The 25,368-nt window shown below is 42.5% G+C and overlaps 1 protein-coding gene across 4 annotated transcripts in view; it reads left to right on the top strand.

Annotated features, from left to right (window-relative positions):
* The window catches only part of TRMT61A (tRNA methyltransferase 61A), a 49,551-nt gene extending 40,930 nt beyond the window's left edge, over positions 1 to 8,621 (top strand). For all 4 annotated transcript variants that reach the window (XM_030215099.1, XM_030215095.1, XM_030215097.1 and 1 more), the window contains exon 4: positions 7,684 to 8,621. In XM_030215099.1, the coding sequence (XP_030070959.1) occupies positions 7,684 to 8,012 (329 nt within the window). In that variant the 3' untranslated portion in view covers positions 8,013 to 8,621. The remainder of the gene's footprint in view (positions 1 to 7,683) is intronic.
* The last annotated feature ends 16,747 nt before the right edge of the window (positions 8,622 to 25,368 follow it).

Below are 25,368 nucleotides of genomic sequence, written 5' to 3'. Positions count from 1 at the left end.
TATATATATATATATATATATATATATATATATATATATATATATATAAATGGGATTGTCGTGTTCTGCACAGTGCTTTTTCCACACTATACAATCTTACTAATGAAACGTAGAGAGAGGCCTGTTAATCTCCCTTTTTGAAGTTGTGGAAGTGGTTCTTTATACTAAGAGGAAATTATTGTGGTAATCTGTAGCTAGATGGCTCTTATTTCTTGTTAATGAGATGTTCTCTCTGTGTACATTGTCTGCTTTATACATCTGAGCTGCATCCTTCAGTTGACTTCACTGTTCATGGTCCAGCAAAAACACATTGTCCTTGTGCCTTAATAGTTCTGTGCTTTCTGTTCCCACACCTGTAATTCACCTTTTGCTGTATCTGCTGATTCATGCTGTTCCTATGTAAGACTGGGATGCATGACCTTGATTTTTAGCAGAGAAATCGCCTGATGATTACCTTCTGAAAGGTAAAACCAAGTGAAATCCAGAGGATCTTACCTACCGCAGTGCACCCTAAAATATACAAAATTGGACTTTTTGAAATCTATATTAAAATAGTCCCAGAGTTTTATGCAGTAATATTTGACACAAATTCGTAATTGTTCTGCAGATGCACATTAGAAAATACTTACAGCAATTGATTAAATGTTATAAATTACTATCCCTAACATATACCATGCCTTCATGCTTCTGATTTTCATGTGGAGAAATGTTGGAAATAAATGATAGCATTTTTTAAACATGAAATAGGTTGATATTTAAACAGCTGCAATCACAGAAGTCTAACATGATCTACGCTTATTGCAGTGTAGCATTTGGCCAATCAATTCCTGCAATGCTTGGGCTTTGGACATCTCCTATAGTCTAGTACCATAAGCCTACCTTTTCTGGTTCCCCTTTCTTTCCTTTCCTTGCCTGTAAGGGCACCATCGCTGTCTTGGTCACTCAGCTCTAAATAGTCAACAGGGCTCAAGCAAATGGATGCCAAGAAAGAGATGTCTTAGGTGCCCAGATGAAATTCTGGTTCCAAGAATGTCCCAGCTCCCTTTCTACATGGTTTGTATGAGTATCTAAATGTTCGGCTGGAATGACTAGACCTAGTTTTAGATGCTGTGCCAACTGAGGACACTGGCATTTTCTCTGGTTGGAATTTGTGAAAAGGAAGTGATCTGAGAATGTCTTACATGTTCCCCTAGTTGAGAAACCCAAATGGTACATTCTCCTGTTTGAGAGGGGAAAAGGTTGGCATAAGAGAGAGGAGGAGAGAGAGCTAGATACCCTGTTCTGGGCTCCCAGTAGTGTTCTCTCACCCTAATAGTTGAGTTAAGGTGGATAATGTCTTGAAAGAAAGCAGCCCAGCACATTGCGGTTACTTGACTGTAGAAGGCAAATAGGAAGTGTTTGCCCCCTGTCATAGAGATGTGTTCAAGGGAGCAGGACTGGAAACACAAGAGGACAAGTGGAGAAGATGGCGTTCCCAGTCAGTATTCTGTTGCTGTAGCCCTTCACAGAACTGAAACATCTAGAAACATAGGCAAGTGAGGGCAGATAAAGACCATATGGCCTATCCAGCCTGCCCATACACAACTAAGCTCTAAAGCCCTTTTCTCTCCCTTGGAGATCCTCTCTGTTTGTTCAGATACCGTCCTTATGTCTACTACCTCTACTAGGAGAGTGTTCTCTGTATCCACAACTCTTTCCCTAAAGAAATATTTCCTTAGATTACATCTGAATCTATCCCCTTTCATTGTCACCCTATGACCCTTGTTCCAAAGCTTCTTTTCTGTTGAAAGAGGCTTGTCACGTATGCCATTTATACACTACACCTTTCTTCCACAGTACATGTATTTAGATCTTTAAGTCTGTGCTCATGCTTTATGAAAAATGCCACTAACTGTTTAGTAATAACCCTCTGGCCCTATCCCATCTGGTTTATATCCTTTCGAAGGTTTGATTTCCAGAATTGCACACAGTTCTCCAAATGAGGTCTCACCAGCAGAGAATTGGAGAGGCAGTGTCTATTCCTTTTTCCTGCTGGTCAGCCAGTCAATTCAGGGCCATACCAAAGGCACTAAGTTTATTTACAAGTCACCTGTGTGAATCATCACAGTACGAAATTCAGTCAGGTATTGAAATATCCATATGCAAATAACTAATACAGGAGTAATATTTAATCACATCCACTAAATACATATAAATAAAGTCATACAATACGGTGGGTTGCCATATCAAAACTCCTGACACGAGACTATATGTGTCAGTGAGATGTTTTCCCAGCCCCCCCCCCCCCCCCCCCCCCCCCCCCAAGCAGGCAGTAATTTGGGGACCCTGCTATGAACTCCTTCATCAATAGTTGAAAGCTTGGACATATGGTCAGATAACTGACATTCTTTTTCTTATTTGTATTTTTGAGCATTACATTGTTGAGGCATTTGGATATTTATGAGTATACAGACACTTTGAACACAATCAATTACATTTTAGGAGGTGGAGGTAGAACTCTGATTTTATCTGGCATTAGCCTATACTTTCAGTCTAACATTTGGCTGCTTTGATGGCTTGGACCTACAACTGAGATCCCCCTCCTTCCTCTATCACTCTACTCGGGATATTGTTTATTGGCTATTTTGCAATTTTTCTGATTTGGAGTTAGCATGTTAGAGCATGAGTCAGCATTTGTTCACAGTGAATTCCTACTCCTAAGGCAGACAGGGTAAATTGTGCTGCTACAGAATATATGTATTATAAAGATGAAATTCAGTCCCATCTTTGATCATGGCTGGGTCTAAGAATTTTTGAACCTTTGTGTATAAGCTGACAACCGTTACCCTGGATACATCTTTCCCTGGATGCCATTTTAAAAACAATTAAGAGAACATCTGAGCACAGTGTCAGCCCCTATCCTCCCTGAATTGTAACCTCTAAGGTACTGTGATGTACCTGAAGTCAACATTTGTTTGAGAAATCGCAAACTAGAAAGGAAATACCAAACCTTAGTTTAAATGTCTGAGGTTGTAGCGAATAGCGTAGAAGCTGCAGGATTCTTTGCTTCTGATAGTGCACAGATTTGTCAAAGTCTATTATTTTTCTGCTCTGTTTTGGAATTTCCCATTTCTTTGGGCTTTAACATTCTTTGTGGATGACAGCGTTTCACGGAGGGTTATGGATCGTTGTATGCAGGCCTAGGGATACACTTGCATCTTTATGCATTCTTTTCTGTACCAAACAAAGGGCTCAGTGTAAATTGACATTTGCATAGATCATAAGCAGTTGTACAGTTTCCTACGCACTTGATGGGAGTATGTTTTCTTTAAAATTCTGTGCTTCGACTTTCTAAGAATAATTTCCTCCTGAAATTAAGTATGTTGGTTTTGATTTTCTAATGGTTCTGTGTGATTTGCTAAATGGTATTGGACAGAACAACTTGTGTTATTTTGCTCCTATTTATAGTACATCAGTGAACTCAGCACTCTAGAATATAACCGATACTGCATCTATCTCCTGTCGTTGAACATATTACAAAAGAGGCCTCAAGTAGCATCATAAGAGTGTAATTATTAATTAATAATTTGCTGCTTCCTTTCTTAGGGTAAAATGACTGCTGTTTAATCCCTGTTTGTCCTCAAAAATGTGTCTTATGAAAACCAAATCAACAGGTCACAGAGCAGTGAATGGTTCTTTAATATTCCTTTACTGTGATCATATTATGATAGGATTGTCGAGTCTCCAGCAAAATGAGCAGAGTAGCCAAGTTGCAAAAAAACAAACAAACCCAAAACCCCTCATTCTGATTGGCAGACTATATACAGAACCAGCGAAGAAGTAAAAACAGTAAACCCTTTCTTGAATGAGTATCTAAACTCTATAACAGTGGTCTTCACTAATGTAAGTTGGGACCACTTGGCATTCAGATGAGTTGAAGGAGAGCCACCAGATATCTTCCCAGGTGTGGTCACAACACTGCTGACCAGTGCATGTCAATGACTTCTAGCACTTCCAGCCTGCCTTCAAACTTTTCATTTGGGGCCAGGCGTTTCGAAATGCATTCTCTTCTTCTATTGAGAAATGTCCTTCAAGCATGCAGCTCTTCTTATTTATTTTATTTTTGTTACATTTGTACCCTGCGCTTTCCCACTCATGGCAGGCTCAATGCGGCTTACATGGGGCAATGGAGGGTTAAGTGACTTGCCCAGAGTCACAAGGAGCTGCCTGTGCCTGAAGTGGGAATCGAACTCAGTTCCTCAGGACCAAAGTCCACCTCCCTAACCACTAGGCCACTCCTCCACTGTTGCTACTATTTGAGATTCTACATGGAATGTTGCTATTCCACTAGAAGTCGGCCCTTGCAGATCACCAATGTGGCCGCGCAGGCTTCTACATGGAATGTTGCTAGTGGAATAGCAACATTCCATGTAGAATGTCCAATAGTATCTATTTTATTTTTGTTACATTTGTACCCTGCGCTTTCCCACTCATGGCAGGCTCAATGCCATGGGGCAATGGAGGGTTAAGTGACTTGCCCAGAGTCACAAAGAGCTGCCTGTGCCTGAAGTGGGAATCGAACTCAGTTCCTCAGTTCCCCAGGACCAAAGTCCACCACCCTAACCACTAGGCCACTCCTCCACATCCCCTTCCCACTTTTTTGACCTAAACTTAGATAGAGGAGCAGAGAGTAGTGGGGAAAAATACAGAATGACAATGGGGGCCATTCCAGAGGTCTCCTAGGACTATCATTCAACCCTGAACCTGGCATTGAAGAACTGTACTCTATAAAGAGATAAGTCATTTCTTTGTGTCCTTATCCACTTCATGGGTGTTTCACTTCAACTCTCTCCAGCAGTCCCTGTGCAGCAGTCTTATCATCCAAGTATCTTGCTTCTGTTAGTATAAGTCATAGATAAATAGATTGGGTACAACACAAATACTGCAGCTTTTCTTCCCTGAAAAGCTTGCTCTAAAGAAACCAGTTCCTGTCCTGAGCCACTTGTAACAGGATTAACAGTGTGTTGCTTTTTCTGGCAAGCTGTGTAATCTGATAAAATGGAAGTGGCCTTTTCCCTCAGATCTCTGAGGGGAACGGTTGTTAGACATCTTATGCAGACATATTTAACTTGCATTGTCCAGAATATAGCACTCACACTGGTCTGGGTTGTCCTTTCCCATTGCACTGAGAAATATAGTGTTCGTTTTAATTTCAAAATAGTTTGTTGACCCAGTATTTTCAAAACCGTTCTTTTGGTCAGACATTTTAAGGAATATTATTGGTCATTCATGCACATGTTCAGAATTTGGAAGCAAATCTAAATTCATGCAACATCCAAATGTCCTTCAGAGCCGGTAATTTGATCCTAATCATTTGATTACATTTGCAGTAGTGGTGTGGCATCCTATCCATGTCAAATGATTTGGTTTTGTAGGTCCCTTGAGAATATGTTAATGTTTAGCTGAATTTGAAAGTAGATCTTTTTAATAGTCTCGTGTTCTGACACTGTGTTGTCTTCTCTTAGATTTTAGCTTTACCTGTAAAACTTGTATTGTAATTGTATTTATCAAGCTTGCTATACTAGGTGGCTCAAAATGGTAAAAGATGGTAAAAGAATAAAATGCATTTAGGGGCTCTCTTACTAAAGTGCATTAAGCTCTTAACGTATGGTTTAGAATATGGTAATCGTTTTTGTGGATTTTTGCCTTTACTGTGCACCAAACTGTATGTTAATAGAATAAGAACAGAAGAGTAACCATACTGGGTCAGACCACTGGTCCATCTAGCCCAGTATCCTGTTTCCAGCAGTGGCCAAGCCAGGTCACAAGTACCTGGCAGAAACCCAGATATTAGCAACATTCCAGAACCCCAAAGAGTAGCAAGATTCCAGAATCCCAAGGAGTAGCAACATTCCATGCTACCAATCCCAGGGCAAGCAGTGACTTCCCCCATGTGTTTCAATAGCAGAATATGGACTTTTCCTCCAGGAACCCATCCAAACCTTTTTTAAATCCAGATATATTAACTGCTGTTACCATGTCCTCCATCAACGAGTTCCAGAGCTTAACTATTCGTTGAGTGAAAAAATATTTCCTCCTATTTGTTTAAAAAATATTTCCTTGTAAATTCATTGAATATCCCTCAGTCTTTGGGTAGGGAATAGGCGTGGAGAGTTTGCATCATTTAGCACGTGGTAAGTACAGTGCGTTAATGTGGGACCACTTTGCGCCTCCTAAATACGAGATGCTAAGTGGTTCCATATTAACTGCTAGGGGAATTTTTAACATGGAACCTGTAATGAAAAATACAGGGAACATCCCCAATGGTTACTATGTTAGTTTTGTGGTTAACGCAGGAAATTAAGGGAATTGGGACTTGATATACCGCCTTTCTGAGGTTTTTGCAACTACATTCAAAGCGGTTTACATATATTCAGGTACTTATTTTTTGTACCAGGGGCAATGGAGGGTTAAGTGACTTGCCCAGAGTCACAAGGAGCTGCAGTGGGAATTGAACTCAGTTCCCCAGGATCAAAGTCCACTGCACTAACCACTAGGCTACTCCTCCACTAGCAACAGTCCATATAGAATCTCAAATAGTAGCAACCACTAGGCTACTCCTCCACTCCCAATTAATGCATGTAAGCCATGATATCTGTAAAAATCTGATACCCTTTAGTTAAATGGTTCCTTAATTATTCAAATAAATACAGTTCAAGTCTAACAAGTGAGAACTTGGGAACATTACATCTGTCTGAATGTTATCATACTTCATATACCATACACAAACCAACTCCCTTATAAGAATCCAAGCAGTGGAGTCAAACTGTGACTCTGGCTTTTGTTATTCAGCAGGATCTGCACTGGGCTTTGTGAGGTCTTGTAATAATTCAAATGTGTTTGGTAAAATAATAATAGAATCATGAAAAACAGTAAAATGTTATTACGTGGCTTAATCACATTTAGGGTGAGATGTGCAAAGAAGTTTTAGTATACACACAGAATGAGAAAAACACTTCCATTCTCTGCCTTTATTCCATTTGGTGTCTGAATTCAGAATGTTTGTTTTGGCTTGGAACATGTGGGTGGACTCTGAAATCACACGCAATGAAAAGTTGCTGAGGAGGGAATGGCATAAGCCAGTAGTTCCCAAACCTGGTACTGGAGGCATCCCAGCCAGTCAGGTTATCAAGATATCCACAATGAATATTTATGAGATAGATTTGCATGCACTGCCTCCACTGTATTCAAATCTCTCATAAATATTCATTGTGGATACCCTGAAAATCTGACAGGCTGGGGTTTGGGAACCGCTGACATAAGCTTTTCAGGTTTGTCCGTGCTTTCTAATTGTTGCTGTCTCTGGTTTTTCATGAATTAACTCACAATTTTGTTGGAGCAAATAATTCATCAAAATTATAAATCATTTTGTCTTTCTTTTATTCCTGCAACATATTGGAGCTTTATAGATTAGGTTTAATTCCAAGATTTATGTACAGCTTTTAGGTGGCATTTTACAAGATAAAGTATTAAATGGTACAGAGTTAAGATGAATGACTCAGAGGCAAGAGGAGGAATTGGGAGATTAAAATATGGGACAAGTTTGTAATGCTCCTTTTTGTTGTTCTGGTTATTAATGCATAGTTTGCTTTTTCCATCCTCCACTCTAATTTGTTTTTTTTTTTTTTTTGTATTTTTAAATAGGTGGGCGGATCTGCTCCTTCTCCCCCTGCATTGAGCAGGTTCAGAGAACATGCCAGGCTCTGGAAGCACATGGGTTTACCGAGGTGGACACTTTGGAAATACTCCTGCGTATCTATGATGTGCGGACAATTAGTTTGCAAACAGCTGACCTTGGAATAGTGGCAGAGGATGTGTCTAGCACAGGACTCGACAGTGGCAGCCAGCTAGGGCAGAGTTCTGTGTGCGATAATTCCAGTCAGAGAACCATTCAGTTCAAAAGTGCAGTCACCCCCAGGGAAATGGTGGGACATACTGGTTACTTGACCTTTGCTACCAAAAGTTTATTTTAGGATGGCACACCCTTTTTTCCCTTTTTAAACCTGAAAATGTGCAGTACTTGCCAGACAATTCCTTATATAGTCAGGTTGAGTTGGAATATGTGTGTGTTTAAATAACACACTCTTAACAAGAATAGCACAGATAGAATGGTTGAGTGTTGGATCTGTGCTCTACGCTGTCAGAGACATGAGATAAATTACAGTGAAATGGCAATGTAGTGCAGCTTGCCAATAAGGCAGCTTGCTAAAACTTGTCTTTTTCACACTTTTGTCACATTCTAAGACCTCATCTTCATTTTAGTTTTCTACAACAAGTGGTAATTTTGTTTGCTCCTTTTGACGTTTTTTTTATATGTACGTTTGGTGCTTGAAAACTGAGGTTCCTTATTTTCTTCCTTATTTAGCTATAAATGTTCTGAACTGTACCAGCAGCCTCCTAAGAGGGGTTACAGAGCTATCGCCTGCCTCTGACAGTGTACAGCTGCGGAGATTCCTTTGTCTGGACTTGGTGTGCCACAGCACTCCATCCTTAGATTGAAATTTGTTGGAATTCACACATGCAGGATTGTATTTAGACTTCTGCAGCTTGGTGTAAGATTGCTTTTATGTTATAATAAAGTTATGAATAAATTATGTGGCAGTGTTGCTTTCTGTTCACATGAGCTTCCCATTTTGCTAGGAGGATGATAAAAACGGAGAATATACTACATAGAAACATAGAATATACTACATAGAAAAGTGTGTAGGCAAATAAAGACCATATGGCCTATCCATTCTGCCCATCTATGCCGTCTACTCTCTCTGTCACACACTTAGAGATCATGTGTACTTTTCCCAAGCTCTCTTTAATTCAGATACTGTTTTCATCTCTACCACTTCCACCGGGAGGCTGTTGTATGAATTTGCCACCCTTTCTGTGAAGAAGTATTTCCTCAGGTTACGTCTGAGTCTATCCCCTTTCACCTTCCTCCTATGCCCCCTCGTTTTAAAGCTTCCTTTCAATTGAAAGAGCCTCACCTCTTGTACATTTATGCTGCATAGAGACATTTAAATACCTATCATATCTTCCCTCTCTTGCCTTTCTTCCAAAGTATAAATATTGAGATCTTTAAGTCTGTCCCCATATGCTTATGATGAAGACCACTGACCATTTTAGTAGCAGCGCTCTGGACCATTTTCATCCTGTTTATACCTTTTTGAAGTTGTGGTCTCCAGAACTGTATACGATATTCTAAATGAGGTCTCACCAGAGTCTTATACAGGGGCGTCATCACCTCCGTTTTCCTACTGGTCGTTCCTCTCCTTATGCACCCAAGCATCCTTCTAGCTTTCACCATTGCCTTTTCTACCTGTTTGGCCACCTTAAGATCATCACATACGATCACACCCAAGTCCCGCTCCTGTTTTGTGCACAAAAATTCTTCCTTAGCAGCAGATTAATCCGGAAACTAGTGGGTTGTGTCCACCTACCAGCAGGTGGAGATAGAGGAGATACAGGATGGGTTTTCTGGTGCTCTTGATCTAGGTCTCCTGGTCAGTTGAGCGTGGGGGTTTTCTTGCTGTTCAGTGCCAGCTTTAGGGGGGGTATACCTGGTCACCCCAGGTCCCTCCCCCACCCTGGGTATCCCCCTACCCCTCCTTTGCCTGCCAGCCAGCCTCTGCATCAGGTTCACCAAAAAAAATCCTTAATAATTTGGTACAGATTTCCACTCAGGGCACTTTGTGCTGTTTTGGATTCATGTCTTGTCAAACTGTGTGGAACAAGTTAGTTAAAAAAAAAAAAAAGTAATGCACTGATTTGCTTCTTGTGTGGAGTGAGGAGGCTCTGGGGCTTGTAGCAGGTGCAAGCTTTGAGGTATTGCTTCAGTCTCTGTTGTGCGGGGCTGCCAAGGGGGTGAGTGCTCTGCATTTTATAGCTTTCCTGTGTAAAGCTCCCGGCGGCTGGGTGATTCAGAAATGCAGCCCTCTGCTGGCCGGGGTCTCACTTGCCATTGTACTCGGAGTTCCCTTGGCTCCCAAGCCAAGCTATGCTCAGCCACAGACAGTTCTAACCAAAGCAGTTCACAATGTGTGGTAAATCCCGGGTAACTCCAGCAAAACAGCACAGAAGCACACAGTTCAAAACAAGGGGGTTTACTTTATCTTCCACCCCCCCTTCAGGGTAACTCCAGCAAGCATAGCACAGAAACAAACAGTTCAAAAGAAAAGGGGTTTCTTTCTCAGGGTATTCTTCAACTAAGCCCTCTTGAGGCTCCCTGGCACTTGACTTCGGGACAGTCTGTAAATACACGTGCCCTTCCTGCTCTCTACCCAGCCTCACTGGCCCCAAATGCATGACCCTGCATTTTTAACATTAAACTTTATCTGCCAAATTCCAGACCATTCTTCTTTCTTTGCTGTCCTCCCTCATGTTATCCAGACCGTCAGGGGTGTCTACCCAATTGCAGATTTTGATATCATCTGCAAAGAGGCAAAACTTACCAGACAGCCCTTCAGCAATATTTCTTACAAAAATGTTAAGAACCGGCCCAAGAACCGAACCTTGTGGCACACCACTGGTAACATCCTTTTCTTCAGAATGAGCTCCATTTACCACTACCCTCTGGTGTCTTCCACTCAACCAGTTCCTAACCCAGTCAGTCACTTTAGGACCCATAGAGGGGTATTTTCGAACGGGGCCGGCCATCTCTAAGGGCGCCCATCTCCAAGGACGGTGTCGCGAAGGGGCGGGGCCAACCGTATTTTCGAGCGAGATGGCCGGCCATCTTTCGTTTCGATAATACGGTTGGGGCCAGCCAAATGTCAGAGATGGCCGGCATCGGTTTTTGCCAATAATGGAAACTGAGGCCGGCCATCCCCGGCCAAATCCAAGGCATTTGGTTGTGGGAGGGGCCAGCATTTGGAGTGCACTGGTCCCCCTGACATGCCAGGACACCAACCAGGCACCTTAGGGGACACTTCTAAAAATAAAATTTAAAAAAAACCCATTAAAATAGCTCCCAGGTGCATAGCTCCTTTACCTTGGGTGCTGAGCCCCCCAAATCCCCCCCAAAACCCACTACCCACAACTGTACAACACTACCATAGCCCTTATGGGTGAAGGGGGGCACCTACATGTGGGTACAGTGGGTTTGGGGGGGGTTGGAGGGCTCCCATTTATCACCACAAGTGTAACAGGCCTGGGTCCACCTGCCTGAAGTGCACTGCACCCACTAAAAACTGCTCCAGGGACCTGCATACTGCTGTCAGGGAGCTGGGTATAACATTTCAGGCTGGCATAGAGGCTGGAAAAAAACGTTTTTAAAGTTGTTTTTTTGAGGGTGGGAAGGGGTTAGTGACCACTGGGGGAGTCAGGGGAGGTCATCCCCGATTCCCTCCAGTGGTCATCTGGTCAGTTCAGGCACTTTTTTTGGGACTTGGACCTGAAAAAAAAATGGACCAAATAAAGTGGACCAAATTCTTGTGAAGGCCGGTTTTCTTTTTTCCATTATCGGCCAAGGGCGCCCATCTCTTAAGTACACCCCTGTCCTGCCTTCACTACCCTTCCGACATGCCCCCAGAAACTTTAGCCAGCTCTGCGATGGAAAGCAGTTGGAGCCGGCCAAAATCGGCTTTCGATTATACCGATTTGGCCGGCTTCAGGAGATGGCCGGCCATCTCCCGATTTGTGTCAGAAGATGGCCGGCGATCTCCTTCGAAAATAAGCTGGATAGTGAGAGCACTCAGTTTATTTATTAGTCACCTATGTGGAACCGTGTTAAAGGCTTTACTAAAATCTAAATACACCACATCTATCGCTCTCCCTCGATCCAACTCTTTGGTCACCCAGTCAACGAAATTAATCCGATTTGTCTGACAAGACCTGCCTCTAATGAAACCACGTTGCCTCAGGTCCTGTAATCCATTGGATTCCAAAAACTTTACTATTTTCTGTTTTAAAAGCATTTCCATTAATTTACTTACCACAAGAAGTCAGATTTACCAGCCTGTAGTTCTCAACCTCTTCCTTCTGCTTTTGTGGAGAGGGACCACATATGTTGTTCTCCAGTCCTTTGGGATCACTCCCAACTTTAGAGAAGTATTGAAAAGGTCAGCCAGCGGAGCCGCTAGAACATCCCTAAGTTCTTTAGTATCCTCAGATGTATGCCATCCAGTCCCATCACTTTGTCCACCTTTAGTTTAGCGAACTCCTGACAAATACAGTCCTCTGAAAATTGTTCAGGGACCATCATTTTCTATTTGTGTTTGTCTTCTGCGGTCCTGCTCCTGGCCCTTCAGCTGTGAACACAGAACAGAAATATTTGTTAGGCAATTCCGCCTTATCTTTTTCAGTTTTGAGTCTCACAATGCCACTTTTGCACATCCTCCTATCACTAACATATTTAAAAGATGTCTTGTCCCCCCCCCCTAACCCCCATTTTACCATATTGGCTATTTTTTCTTCCATTTGCATCATTGCTTTCCTGACTACTCTACCAACTTCTGTTAGCTTTTCCAGATATTGTCACCTGTCTTCCTCTTTTTGTGATCTCTTGTAGTTTATAAAGGCTAACTAATGGATAAACATCATGAAACCTTTCTGTTTTGCCCTTTTTCCACGGACTCGACTCAGACTCAGACTCTGGCAAAACCATCATTTCTGCGTGGCTTAAGTACCCTCGGTATTTGCCTTTATTGGGAAACTGTTCAGTGCGCCTCCTACTTTCAAGAGTCTACCCTCTTCTGGCTTGAGTATGAGCTCCTTTCCAGTAAAAGAAGATGCTTGAATCCTGTGCATTATTTCTACTGCCTCTTTCCCATAGTCCATAAAGGCCTACTTACTAAAGGGCAATTCTATAATGTAAGGACCTGCATTTACATACAGTACAGTCTCAATTACCCAACATAATTGGGACCAGCCCATTGTTGGTTAAATGAAAAGTCAGATAATATGGAAAATGCTGCATAAACCCCTCAAACAATGCATAAACAAAGGCACAGAGCTCCCGATTTTCAAAAATTGTTCTAAAAAAAAGATTTTTAATAGAAATAAATGTGGTGATGTTACCAGGGGGATCTGTCGGTTATGCCGGATGATCGGATTAGCAAAGGTTAGATAAGCAAGACTGTATTGTACTTGCAACTCGCGAGGTCACTTCAACTCTCGGCGGCCATTTTGAATCGGCTCCGAGGATCAGCAACAGGAAGGATGCATGCAGCAGCGCTCCGGGCAGGAAAGAGGGGCCTCTTTCCTGTCTTGAAGGCGGAAGAGGTCACTAGACCACCAGGGCACTAGTAAGTAAGGGGAGGGGAGGCTAGCAATCTGTCCAGATTTCTGGACAAACGGGCAGGCTGGTGGGCGGGCCATCCTATAGGACAGCCTGCCCACCAGCCTGCCCGTTTGTCCAGAAATCCAGACAAATGGGCAGATTGGCAAAACCCTTCCAGTTGCCCGGATATGCCCTCAAAAAGAGGACATGTCCGGGTAAATCCGGACATATGGTAACCCTAAGAAGGCTAAATCAGATAAAGGGTTCCAGAGAAATAAGTCCCCCCGCCCTCCCCCCCAAATGGCCCAATGCATTCCTATGAAAGAGAGAGTTCAATGTCTAGCACAGAAACTTACATGGGTGCCAAAAAAGATAGGCACTAAATGTAATTCTGTAAAGGGTGTGTGTCCTATATAGAATCACACTTAGTGCAGATTCCCGCACCCAAACATTAGGCACCAGGCTTACTCCTGCTGAAACCTGGTGTAAATGCTGGCACCTATGTTGGGCATGCTGACCCAGTATTCTATAACTACCCGTGTAACATTTTGGAACACCTAAGGCCACATCCCTTTATGAATTACATTAGGGGAGTTAGGCACCCTGCCTTAGAATAGCTTGCAGCCAGATATGCGTGCAAATTTTATAGGGTGCCAGTTAACATCAATAATTGCTTGTAAGCACCCTATTATTGATGGTTAAGAGCTTGTTAGTCAATTAATTTGCAGGCACATCTCTGGAGCATATGCATATTTGGACATGCTAATCTGAGCACCATATATAGAATCGAGTGGATAGATTAAGACATAGCATTTAGGGAATTCCACCTTTCAAACTTCCTTGCCTCTTTCTCTCACAAACTGACCCCACAGCCCCATAATTACACCTTCAACTACCATCCTATCCTCTAAACTAGCCCTCCCAACTGACTTACACCCTCTGAACTGCCAAACTACAAAAAAAACTACTCACCATAACTATCTCTCAAACTTCCCCACCCCTGAAAACTATCTTATTGTACTGTAACTACTACTTATCATTGCAACTGCCCCACTATCCCCCAAATTGCCTCAACCCCAAAACCCTACCCCCTGCAACTGCACCACTACCCCGCAAACCACCACAACTCTAACATCTGTGCCCTTGCAGCTGCTCCAGCAGCCCAACAGCTGTCCCCTTACTACTGACCCTATTCACAAACAGCCCTTCAATCAAACGTACCCTACAAACTGGCCCTGCCCCCTGTAAATATCTACCACCACCACCACAAACTACTCCTTGCAACTGCCCAACCCCTTTACATGTCCACCACCACTCCACAAAGTGCCCCGCCTATGACTGTCCTTCTGCAGACTTCTCCCCATCTTCAGCTAATCCCCCCTCCCAAACACAGCATACGCAGAGTACACACAGATCATACAACAGAGATATACACACACACATGCATATATGTGATCCATGCTTTGCATGCTTTCCCCATTTGTTTTTTCCCACCTATTTCTTGTCATAGGTGAAAGAGTTAGCCTAGTGTTTAGAGCACCAGGCTGGCAACCAAGGAAACCCAGTTCAAATCCCTCTGGTGGTCCTTGTGATCTTACACAGGTCACATAACCCTCCATTGACATGGGAACAAAATTAGATTGTAAGTCCTCCAGTGGCAGAGAAATACCTAGTGTACCTGAATTAACTCACCTTCAGCTACTATTGAAAAAAGGAGTGAGCTAAATCCTAAATAAGCACCTAATTCTGTTTATGTGTATCGTAAGAGAAAGGCACAGCGAAGGTGACAAGGTGGATGATGTCGATGAAACTACTACTGGACTCAAAAAAAAGTTCACAGCAAGAGTTTATTGATAAAGACTGGACTCGACACGAATCGTGTTTCGGCCGCTATGACCTGCCTCAGGAGTCCCTAAAACAATAAGCGACAATTAAATAACAACATAACTTAAATTAATATTTAAAAATATATACGAAATGGGTGAATGACAATTACAGAAACAGACACACACTGATATATATATAGGTCCAATATATAAACACAGTGAAATGAAAGTTAAAAGATTACATGAAAAAGGCACTCAATATATATAACAACAAATGATAATAATGTATTATGTAAAAAAGGCACTCAATCTACGTGTAGCATTAAGTGATAACAATATTTTTGTTACATAAATAATAAAGAATATTAAAAACAGTTAAAAGGGCATACGGGAACTTTTTTTGAGTCCAATAGTACTTTCAGGAACATCATCCACCTTGTCACCTTCACTGTGCCTTTCTCTTGGTTTTACCATTGCGGAGGTTTGTTTTCTTCAGTGATTGTTGACCTATGTGTATCGTAAACCAATACCAAGAATGCAAAACTGTGTTTGCAGCAGTGATTCACACTAGTAAAAATAATCATTAATCTTGTAGATTTTTCAATAACACTGAATTTTCTGGAGCTTAGTAGAACAACTTTACTGAAGTTTTTTCTCACTCATTTTATAACTGTACACAATTCTTACAAATTTTTCATGTTACAAGAAAGAGGGCTGAGCAAAATTAACAGCAGAGCAACAAACCTCCTTACTTGGCTCCACAGTGACAAAGTATGAGTTCTGAGGCTTTATCTTGGTCTTGGCCAGCTGTGCTATCTGGCTTTCTTTGTAACATAGGCTTTCTTTTAATTGTATATGTTTTCATACATCTGTTTATATGCTTTCTTTATATACTATAAGTTAGATTCATACAAAGTTGGTTGACCTCTAGAACACTCCTCCACTCCCAGAAATGATTATGCAAACCTACTCCCTACGCTTGTTCACACAGCTAACGTATACATGCAAAAAAATTTAAAAAAATGCAAAACTACATTTTGTACAAAAACTAACAAACCATTGTAAAGGAAACAATGTATTTGTGCATTAAAATCCATGATGTATTGCTTGTGCCATCACACTGACATTCAACATAACTGTAATGGGAAACCAAATGTGTGGTTGTAGCATGAATCCTATTACTCAAGCTCCTGTTTCATCCCCCCTCCCCATAAATAAAGGCAGTGGCACAGCGCAGGAGAAAATCCCTAAGGAATTAAGGGCCCCTTTTATGAAGCTGCAGCAAAAGTGGGACTGCTCTGGCAGGTAAAAGGCAGGTCTTTGGGGGGGGGGGGGGTTCAGGAAATGGCCTTGTAGCAAGTGAAGCACTTGCTGTGCAGCCATTTCGGGGGTGAGGAGCACTTACTGCCACCCATTAAGGTGGCGGTAAGGACTCTCGCACTAATCTGGCGGACCTGGGCAGCACACGGCACTGCCTGATTACCGCCGGGTACACACCGGCGCTATAAAAATAACAATTTTTTTTCTAGCGCCAGATATGACGTGTGGTGGTGGGAACTACCGCCAGGCTGCTGCGGTAGCTCGGCAGTACTTCCTTTTAGTGAGCGGCAAGCCCACGTTGGGCTTATCGCTGCTTTGTAAAAGGCTCCCTAAGTTCTTTAGCAGAAGACAGCAGTTTTTTTTCTGTACTGGGCTACGAGAAATGTATTTAAAAAATGCTTTGTGTGTATTTCATGATGTGAAATACAGCTGGGCACTTAGATTGCCTGGATTAGACCTTCTTTGAATTGATAACTTATTTCTCCTTTGCTATCAAAAGTGAACATTTTGGTATGTATTACATTTCTAATAGGATGTACAGTTCACAGATCATTTCCTCCCATATACTTTAATGGAGCAGAGCTCAGGATGTTTGTCACTGGAACAGTTTCTGTTAATGGTGATGCACCATTCGTGCCTGTGGCGGTGTAGTTTGGATGTCATTTCATTGTTGCTGTCCCCTGTGCATTTTCTTCTTGTGTGAGGTACAGAACAAAGGTATCCTTCAGCTCTTGTACAGCAACCATTTTCTGAGATTGAGGAGGATGCCGGGGCTTTAAAACAGTGCTGCCTTTTTTTTCTGTGTTTCCCTGTACGCTCTAGAAATATCAGCAATTAATAGTTTGCACAAAAATAATAGTTCCTGTGATTTAAAAAGATAGTGGTTTTATGTGTTGGTACTGCCATAGCTGACGTAGCAGGGTAGCTGTCTCTTGATTACTTTCAAGCTAAGTCACTTTTATGTTTTGAGTATTTTGGAAAAATAATTTGGAAAACATTTTAAACATCCTTTTTAAAGAATTATTACATTTGAACTAAAAAATGATACATTTGACTATTCGAATGTACAAAATTGGGCCTTCTGAGGAGCTACGAGGATAAATAGACTTGGTTTTGTTTGTTTATTCCACACTTGATATACTGGCAAATGTGCAAAGTGACTTATCTACTGATGAGCCACTAAGAATTTTTAATGCTAATTATCATGGTGGTAATTCTGGATACAGTTTTTGACATCTATCCTTTATGTGTTAAGACTATTATATACAAATGGGATAAAACAAAAAAAATCAAGCTTAAAATGAATAAATACAAGAATTAGTGAAGGCTAAATTCAAAAGATCAATAATACAAACTTTATTCAATTATATACAAATATATATAAATGTAACTAAAATCCTTTGAGCACAATAAAATCCTGAAAGCTAAAGAGACAGGTAAAATACCTACCTACTCTAAACTAGATAAATCAGGTTTAACAGAGCATACCACCCAATTAGTAATAACTCATCTCAGTTGAGTGAGGACTGAGAACTCTTACATAATTATAGTAGTGGTTAGCCCCTGATCCTTTGGGATTATGATTTTTTTCCAGGAAACTGGTGTGATAAACGTTGACTACTGTCAGTACAGTGGGGGAAATAAGTATTTGATCCCTTGCTGATTTTGTAAGTTTGCCCACTGACAAAGACATGAGCAGCCCATAATTGAAGGGTAGGTTATTGGTAACAGTGAGAGATAGCACATCACAAATTAAATCCGGAAAATCACATTGTGGAAAGTATATGAATTTATTTGCATTCTGCAGAGGGAAATAAGTATTTAATCCCTCTGGCAAACAAGACCTAATACTTGGTGGCAAAACCCTTGTTGGCAAGCACAGCGGTCAGACGTCTTCTGTAGTTGATGATGAGGTTTGCACACATGTCAGGAGGAATTTTGGTCCACTCCTCTTTGCAGATCATCTCTAAATCATTAAGAGTTCTGGGCTGTCGCTTGGCAACTCGCAGCTTCAGCTCCCTCCATAAGTTTTCAATGGGATTAAGGTCTGGTGACTGGCTAGGCCACTCCATGACCCTAATGTGCTTCTTCCTGAGCCACTCCTTTGTTGCCTTGGCTGTATGTTTTGGGTCATTGTCGTGCTGGAAGACCCAGCCACGACCCATTTTTAAGGCCCTGGCGGAGAGAAGGAGGTTGTCACTCAGAATTGTACGGTACATGGCCCCATCCATTCTCCCATTGATGCGGTGAAGTAGTCCTGTGCCCTTAGCAGAGAAACACCCCCAAAACATAACATTTCCACCTCCATGCTTGACAGTGGGGACGGTGTTCTTTGGGTCATAGGCAGCATTTCTCTTCCTCCAAACACGGCGAGTTGAGTTCATGCCAAAGAGCTCAATTTTTGTCTCATCTGACCACAGCACCTTCTCCCAATCACTCTCGGCATCATCCAGGTGTTCACTGGCAAACTTCAGACGGGCCGTCACATGTGCCTTCCGGAGCAGGGGGACCTTGCGGGCACTGCAGGATTGCAATCCGTTATGTCGTAATGTGTTACCAATGGTTTTCGTGGTGACAGTGGTCCCAGCTGCCTTGAGATCATTGACAAGTTCCCCCCTTGTAGTTGTAGGCTGATTTCTAACCTTCCTCATGATCAAGGATACCCCACGAGGTGAGATTTTGCGTGGAGCCCCAGATCTTTGTCGATTGACAGTCATTTTGTACTTCTTCCATTTTCTTACTATGGCACCAACAGTTGTCTCCTTCTCGCCCAGCGTCTTACTGATGGTTTTGTAGCCCATTCCAGCCTTGTGCAGGTGTATGATCTTGTCCCTGACATCCTTAGACAGCTCCTTGCTCTTGGCCATTTTGTAGAGGTTAGAGTCTGACTGATTCACTGAGTCTGTGGACAGGTGTCTTTCATACAGGTGACCATTGCCGACAGCTGTCTGTCATGCAGGTAACGAGTTGATTTGGAGCATCTACCTGGTCTGTAGGGGCCAGATCTCTTACTGGTTGGTGGGGGATCAAATACTTATTTCCCTCTGCAGAATGCAAATAAATTCATATACTTTCCACAATGTGATTTTCCGGATTTAATTTGTGATGTGCTATCTCTCACTGTTACCAATAACCTACCCTTCAATTATGGGCTGCTCATGTCTTTGTCAGTGGGCAAACTTACAAAATCAGCAAGGGATCAAATACTTATTTCCACCACTGTATATGGAACATGAGCATCGGCTGATTACTCATCTGATTTTACCACTTTTTGGTGTCTACATTTCAGTGAAGGAACTGAGGTTCTTTTTTTCTAGTTGGAACTTTGCTCTAACAATCTCCAGTGGAGTTTTTTAGTCTTGGACTATTTAATGAGCTCCTTTGGGGCAACTGAGATGAGTTATTACTAATTGGGTGGTATGCTCCAATTTATCTAGTTTAGAGTTGGTAGGTGTTTTACCTATCTATTTAGGTTTCAGGATTTTGCTGTGCTCAAAGGATTTTTAGTTGCATTTATATATATTTTTGTATAATTGCATAAAGTTTGCATTATTCATCTTTTGAATTTAGCCTTTACTAATTCTTATGTTAGACTATTATATACAGATAGGTGACACCAGCATTCTGCATTTGTATTTGTTCAGGCACAGAATGAAGGTAACAGTGCTAGATCACATGTTGGTTTACATTTAATCAAGAACTAAAGTTAAATCTCAAAGTCAATGAAACAATTTCAAATAAAATCTGCTGCAGGAACAGAATTTTCCCTTCTTTATTAATATTTACATTTGGAGCTCCAGTGTACATGAGGAGAAAACAGTGTTATTTACTGTAATAGATGCTTTCTGTAGATAGCAGGATTGATAAGGCACACAACTGGGTGATGACATCCAACCGCACTGGGATGGAACTGCTCTCCCAAAGCTCAGAATTCAGTGTAACTTTCTGAGCAAGCGCAACGCTTTTCATGTGCCGCAGGCTTCTCAGTTAGTTCCAAAGCTCAAAAGATTCAGGCAACTCTTGAGGAAATGGAGGGACAGTTTGCCTTATCAGTCCTGATATCTATGGGAAACACTTGTTACAGGGGAGCAACATTGCATTTTCCTTTGACAAGCAGGACCGAGTCAGGCACACAAGTGGGTGAGTCCCAACAAGCTTAGGTCTGCTCAGTCTTAAATAGTCTTAGTCTCTTGATCAGTTTGCACAGTTAATGTGAGAGATGTTAGCTCATAGGGACTGACTGGCAACACTTGACCAAAAACATTGTCTTGTGGTGAAGCCCGGTCTCAATAGTAATGCTTGGTGAAAGTATGAAGAGAGGACCACGTTTCTGCTGTGTAGATGGTGTTCATCAATGCAGACTTTAGGAGGGCTATTGTGGCTGCAGTAACTTTAAGCTGATGAGACTTGACCTGTTTCGCTTCACTGCGTCAGGAGGATAACTGAGTTCTCAACCGTCCTGTTTCAAGATGGTACTGGGGATATAAAAGACGCTGTCAAATAGCTCCACCCCTGTGTTTCCGCTCCTGAACACACTTGAACACCTACTGCCAGAACTCTTAAAGGAACATCAGAAACAGAAAGCCTGTGAGGGAATCTGTGGGACCCCTCATTTAGAATGCCTTCATTGGATTCCCATTGAATTGAGAATAAAATTTAAAATCCTTACACTAGCTCCATCCTATCTTGCAGCCTTGACCATCCCTTATACACCTGTGCGTACTCTTCGTTCATTAACTGATAATAGACTGGTCTTGCCCCCTGCCTTCTAAGGCAAGATGGGAATCCACTCGCTCATCGGCTTTCTACTTTTTATCCCCAGCATTATGGAATTCGTTGCCTAAGCATATTAGACTGGAGGAATCCTATTCTCATTTTCGGGTAGTGCTTAAAACATACTACTACCAATCAATTTTCATCACTGAGTTTTTGATTACACAGGTTTTTAGTAGTTTTAAATTGTTGATGTCATTATTTGATGTGTGTTTGTTGTTTAAGTTGATTGATTTAATATTTTAATGTGAAAGTTGTGTTTGTCTTCTATCCTATTTTGAATGGAGTTCTAAATGGTTTTAATTTATGTATATTGTATTAATATGTAAAACATTCTGATTTGCCAAACAATAAGTGACGGTATAGTAAAATAAATAAACAATAAACAATCACGAAGGAGCAAAAGGGGGCACTCAGGGAGGACAAGGTCATAGCAGAGAAACTGAATAAATTCTTTGCATCTGTCTTTACAGAAGAAGATGTAAGAGATCTGTCTGTACCAGAAGTGGTTTTCAAGGGTGATGATGCGGAGGAACTGAAAAAAATCTCGGTGAGCCTGGAAAATGTACTGAGCCAAATTGACAAATTAAAGAGTAGTAAATCACCTGGACTGGATGGCATACATCTAAGGGTACTCAAAGAACTCAAACATGAAATTGCTGATCTGCTGTTAGTAATATGTAACATTTCGTTAAAATCGTCAGTAGTACCTGAAGATTGGAGGGTGGCCAATATGATACCGATTTTTTAAAAGGTTTCTAGGAGTGATCCAGGAAATTACAGACCGGTAAGCCTGACATCGGTGCCAGACAAAATAGTGGAAACTATTATAAAGAATAAAATTACAGAACACATAGACAAACATGATTTAATGGGAAAGAGAATGGGTTCAGCCAAGGGAAGTCTTGCCTCACCAATTTGCTTCATTTCTTTGAAGGTGTGAATAAACATATGGATAAAGGTGAGCCAGCTTTTAATAAAGCTCCTCATGAGATACTCCTGAGAAAATTAAAGAGTCATGGGATAGGAGTCAAGGTTATGGTGTGGATTAAGAATTGGTTATTGGACAGAAAACAGAGGGTAAGGTTAAATGGTCATTTGGGTGAACAGTGAAGTGCCACAGGGATCTGTACTGGGACCGGTGCTATTTAACATTTATAAATGACTAGTAAAACATGCCCGTTTCTTGCGGAAATGAAACGGGCGCTAGCACGGTTTCCTTCCGAACCTCCCCCCCTCCCTACTCACCCCTTCGGCGTTCTGAAGGCACTGACCGGCATTGTTGCTGACCTCAGCACGCCACCTTCAATCTGCTTTGTCGTTGGTTGTGAAGCCACTGACGCCATTGCTCCGCCCTCGATGTCATCACGTTTGACACGAGGGCGGGGCCTCAACACAGTGTTTTCGGTGGCTTCACCACCACGAAGGCTTTGAACCGGAAGGAAGTGCCCGGAGGACCTGACAGTGACGTCAGTGTCCTCAGAACATTGAGGGTGAGTTTTATTATCTAGGATATGGAAATTGGAATGATGAGTGAGGCGATTAAATTTGCAGTTGATACAAAACTCTTCAAGGTTGTTAAAACACATGCGGACTGTAAAATATTGCAGGAAGACCTTAGTAAATTGGAAGACTGGGCATCCAAATGGTATATGAAATTTAATATAGACAAATGCAAGATGATGCACATTGGAAAGGATAATCCAAATCATAGTTACATGATGCTAGGGTTCACTTTGGGAGTCAGCACTCAAGAAAAAGATCTAGGTGTCGTAGATAAAACACTGAAATCTTCTGCTCAGTGTATGGCGGCAGCCAAAAAAGCAAACAGGATGCTACGAAAGGGATGGTGAATAAGACCAAAAATACTATAATGCCTTTGTATCACTCCATGGTGCGACCGCACCTTGAGTATTGCATTCAGTTCTGGTCACTGCATCTCAAAAACGATATAGCGGAATTAGAAAAGGCTCAAAGAAGAGTGACCAAAATGATAAAGGGGATGGAACTTCTCTCATATGAGGAAAGGCTAAAGAAGTTAGGGCTCTTCAGCTTGGAAAAGAGACAGATGAGGGAAGATATGATTGAGGTCTACGAAATCCTGAATGGTGTAGAACCAGTAGAAGTAAATCAATTTTTTACTCATTCCAAAAGTACAAAAAATAGGGGGCACTCGAGGAAGTTACATGGAAATACTTTTAAAACAAATAGGAGGAAATATTTTTTCACTCAACGAATAGTTAAGCTCTGAAACTCTTTGCCAGAGGATGTGGTAACAGTGGTTAGCATATCTACTACTACTACTACTACTATTTAGCATTTCTATAGCGCTACAAAGCGTATGCAGCGCTGCACAAACATAGAAGAAAGACAGTCCCTACTCAAAGAGCTTACAATCTAATAGACAAAAATAAAGCAAGCAAATCAATGTGTAGAGGAAAGAGGAGAGGAGGGTAGGTGGGGGCGAGTGGTTACAAGTCAAAAGCAATGTTAAAGAGGTGGGCTTTCAATCTAGATTTAAAGATGGTCAAGGATGGGGCAAGACGTAGGGGCTCAGGAAGTCTATTCCAGGCATAGGGCGCAGCAAGACAGAAGGAGCGAAGTCTGGAGTTGGCAGTAGCGGAGAAGGGAACAGATAAGAAGGATTTATCCAGGGAACGGAGTGCACGGAAAGGGGTGTAGGGAAGGACGAGTGTGGAGAGATACTGGGGAGCAGCAGAGTGAGTACATTTATAGGTTAGTAGAAGAAGTTTGAACAGGATGTGAAAACGGATAGGGAGCCAGTGAAGCGACTTGAAGAGAGGGGTAGTATCTGAGTTTAAAACAGGTTTGGACACATTTCTGGAGGAAAAGTCCATAGTCTGCTATTGAGACAGACATGGGGACGCAATTGCTTGCTCCGGGATTGGTAGCATGAAATGTTGCTGCCAATTGGATTTCTGCCAGGTACTAGTGACCTGGCTTGACCACTGTTTAGAAAAGAGGATACTGGGCTAGATGGTCAACTGGTCTGACCCAGTATGGCTACTCTTATGTACTAAAAAATGGGACCACAAACATTGCATCTCTGCAGGGAAAATTGAAGCACCATTGGTAAAGCACTGCCAGGAGTTTCAGCATAGTTTTGAAGAGTTAAGAGGCATGGCTGTTGACCAAATAAGAGACAATGGGAGGAGGGGTGATATTTCAAAACTCCTCCACCAATGAGAACAATGGTGGCTTCTTAGGTTGTAGACAATTTAAGCAAAATTATCTCTATATAATAAAAAGCACCTCCAACGTTCTGAAGCCTCAAGCCGGAAATTGAGGCGCCAGAGATATCCGGTTTGCCCTGAGTGTCTGGCCTGCCCTCGCGTCATAACGTCATGACGTCGAGGGCGGCGCTATGACAATCGCCCAAACGCCATCTCCCTGACCCTCAGCGGACATTTCCCACCTCCGGAGGACTAACATCGCCCGCACAACGTCGGAGAGAGGCAGGCGGGGACGCAAGAATCGGCGACACGCGATCTCACTCCCCTTGCCCCTCGGCAGCCATTTCCCAACTTCACAGGACTCCCATCGCCCCGCACAAACTCCGAGACACGGAGGGAGCGACGCAGGCAGGCAGCCTGAACGTCGGACACACACAGGGAGCCAGCCTGCCTGCCTGCCTGAACGTGCCAGTAACGGAGACAGCTTCAGTCGGAGGGAGCGCCACGACCCTGAAAGGCACTGGAAGGGAGGGCACTCGAATCTCAACCTGGGAAGGGGGAAGGGGGAGGGCAGGATGGGGGAGGGGGAAAAATGCCGGCAGACGGAGGGACCACCATCCTGAAAGCCCAAGGGAGGCGGGGCCAACACCCTGAAGCTGGGATTCCCTCTCACACACACACTCACATTCTCGCACAAACACGCCTCACACACTCTCACTCTGTCACACTCACACATTCACTCTCTCTCACACACTCACTCTCACACACACTCTCTAAAACATACACACTACGATACAGAAAAACGCCGCCACAGGGCCCATGATCCTGCAGGCCGGGGGGGGGGGGGGCACAACCCTGAGGCTGGGAGGGGGGAGGGGGACTAGAAGGATATGGGAAAAGGAAACACAGGGGGGAGCGGGAAGGATGCCAACACACGCAGGGGGGACCCCTGCGGCACACTCTCTGTCTTGAACACACACTCTCACACAGACAGTCTCACTCTCTC

The sequence above is a fragment of the Microcaecilia unicolor genome, chromosome 9, assembly GCF_901765095.1.
Source record: "Microcaecilia unicolor chromosome 9, aMicUni1.1, whole genome shotgun sequence".
Classification (NCBI taxonomy): Eukaryota; Metazoa; Chordata; class Amphibia; order Gymnophiona; family Siphonopidae; genus Microcaecilia; species Microcaecilia unicolor.
This window is presented reverse-complemented; position numbering and strand designations above follow the sequence as displayed.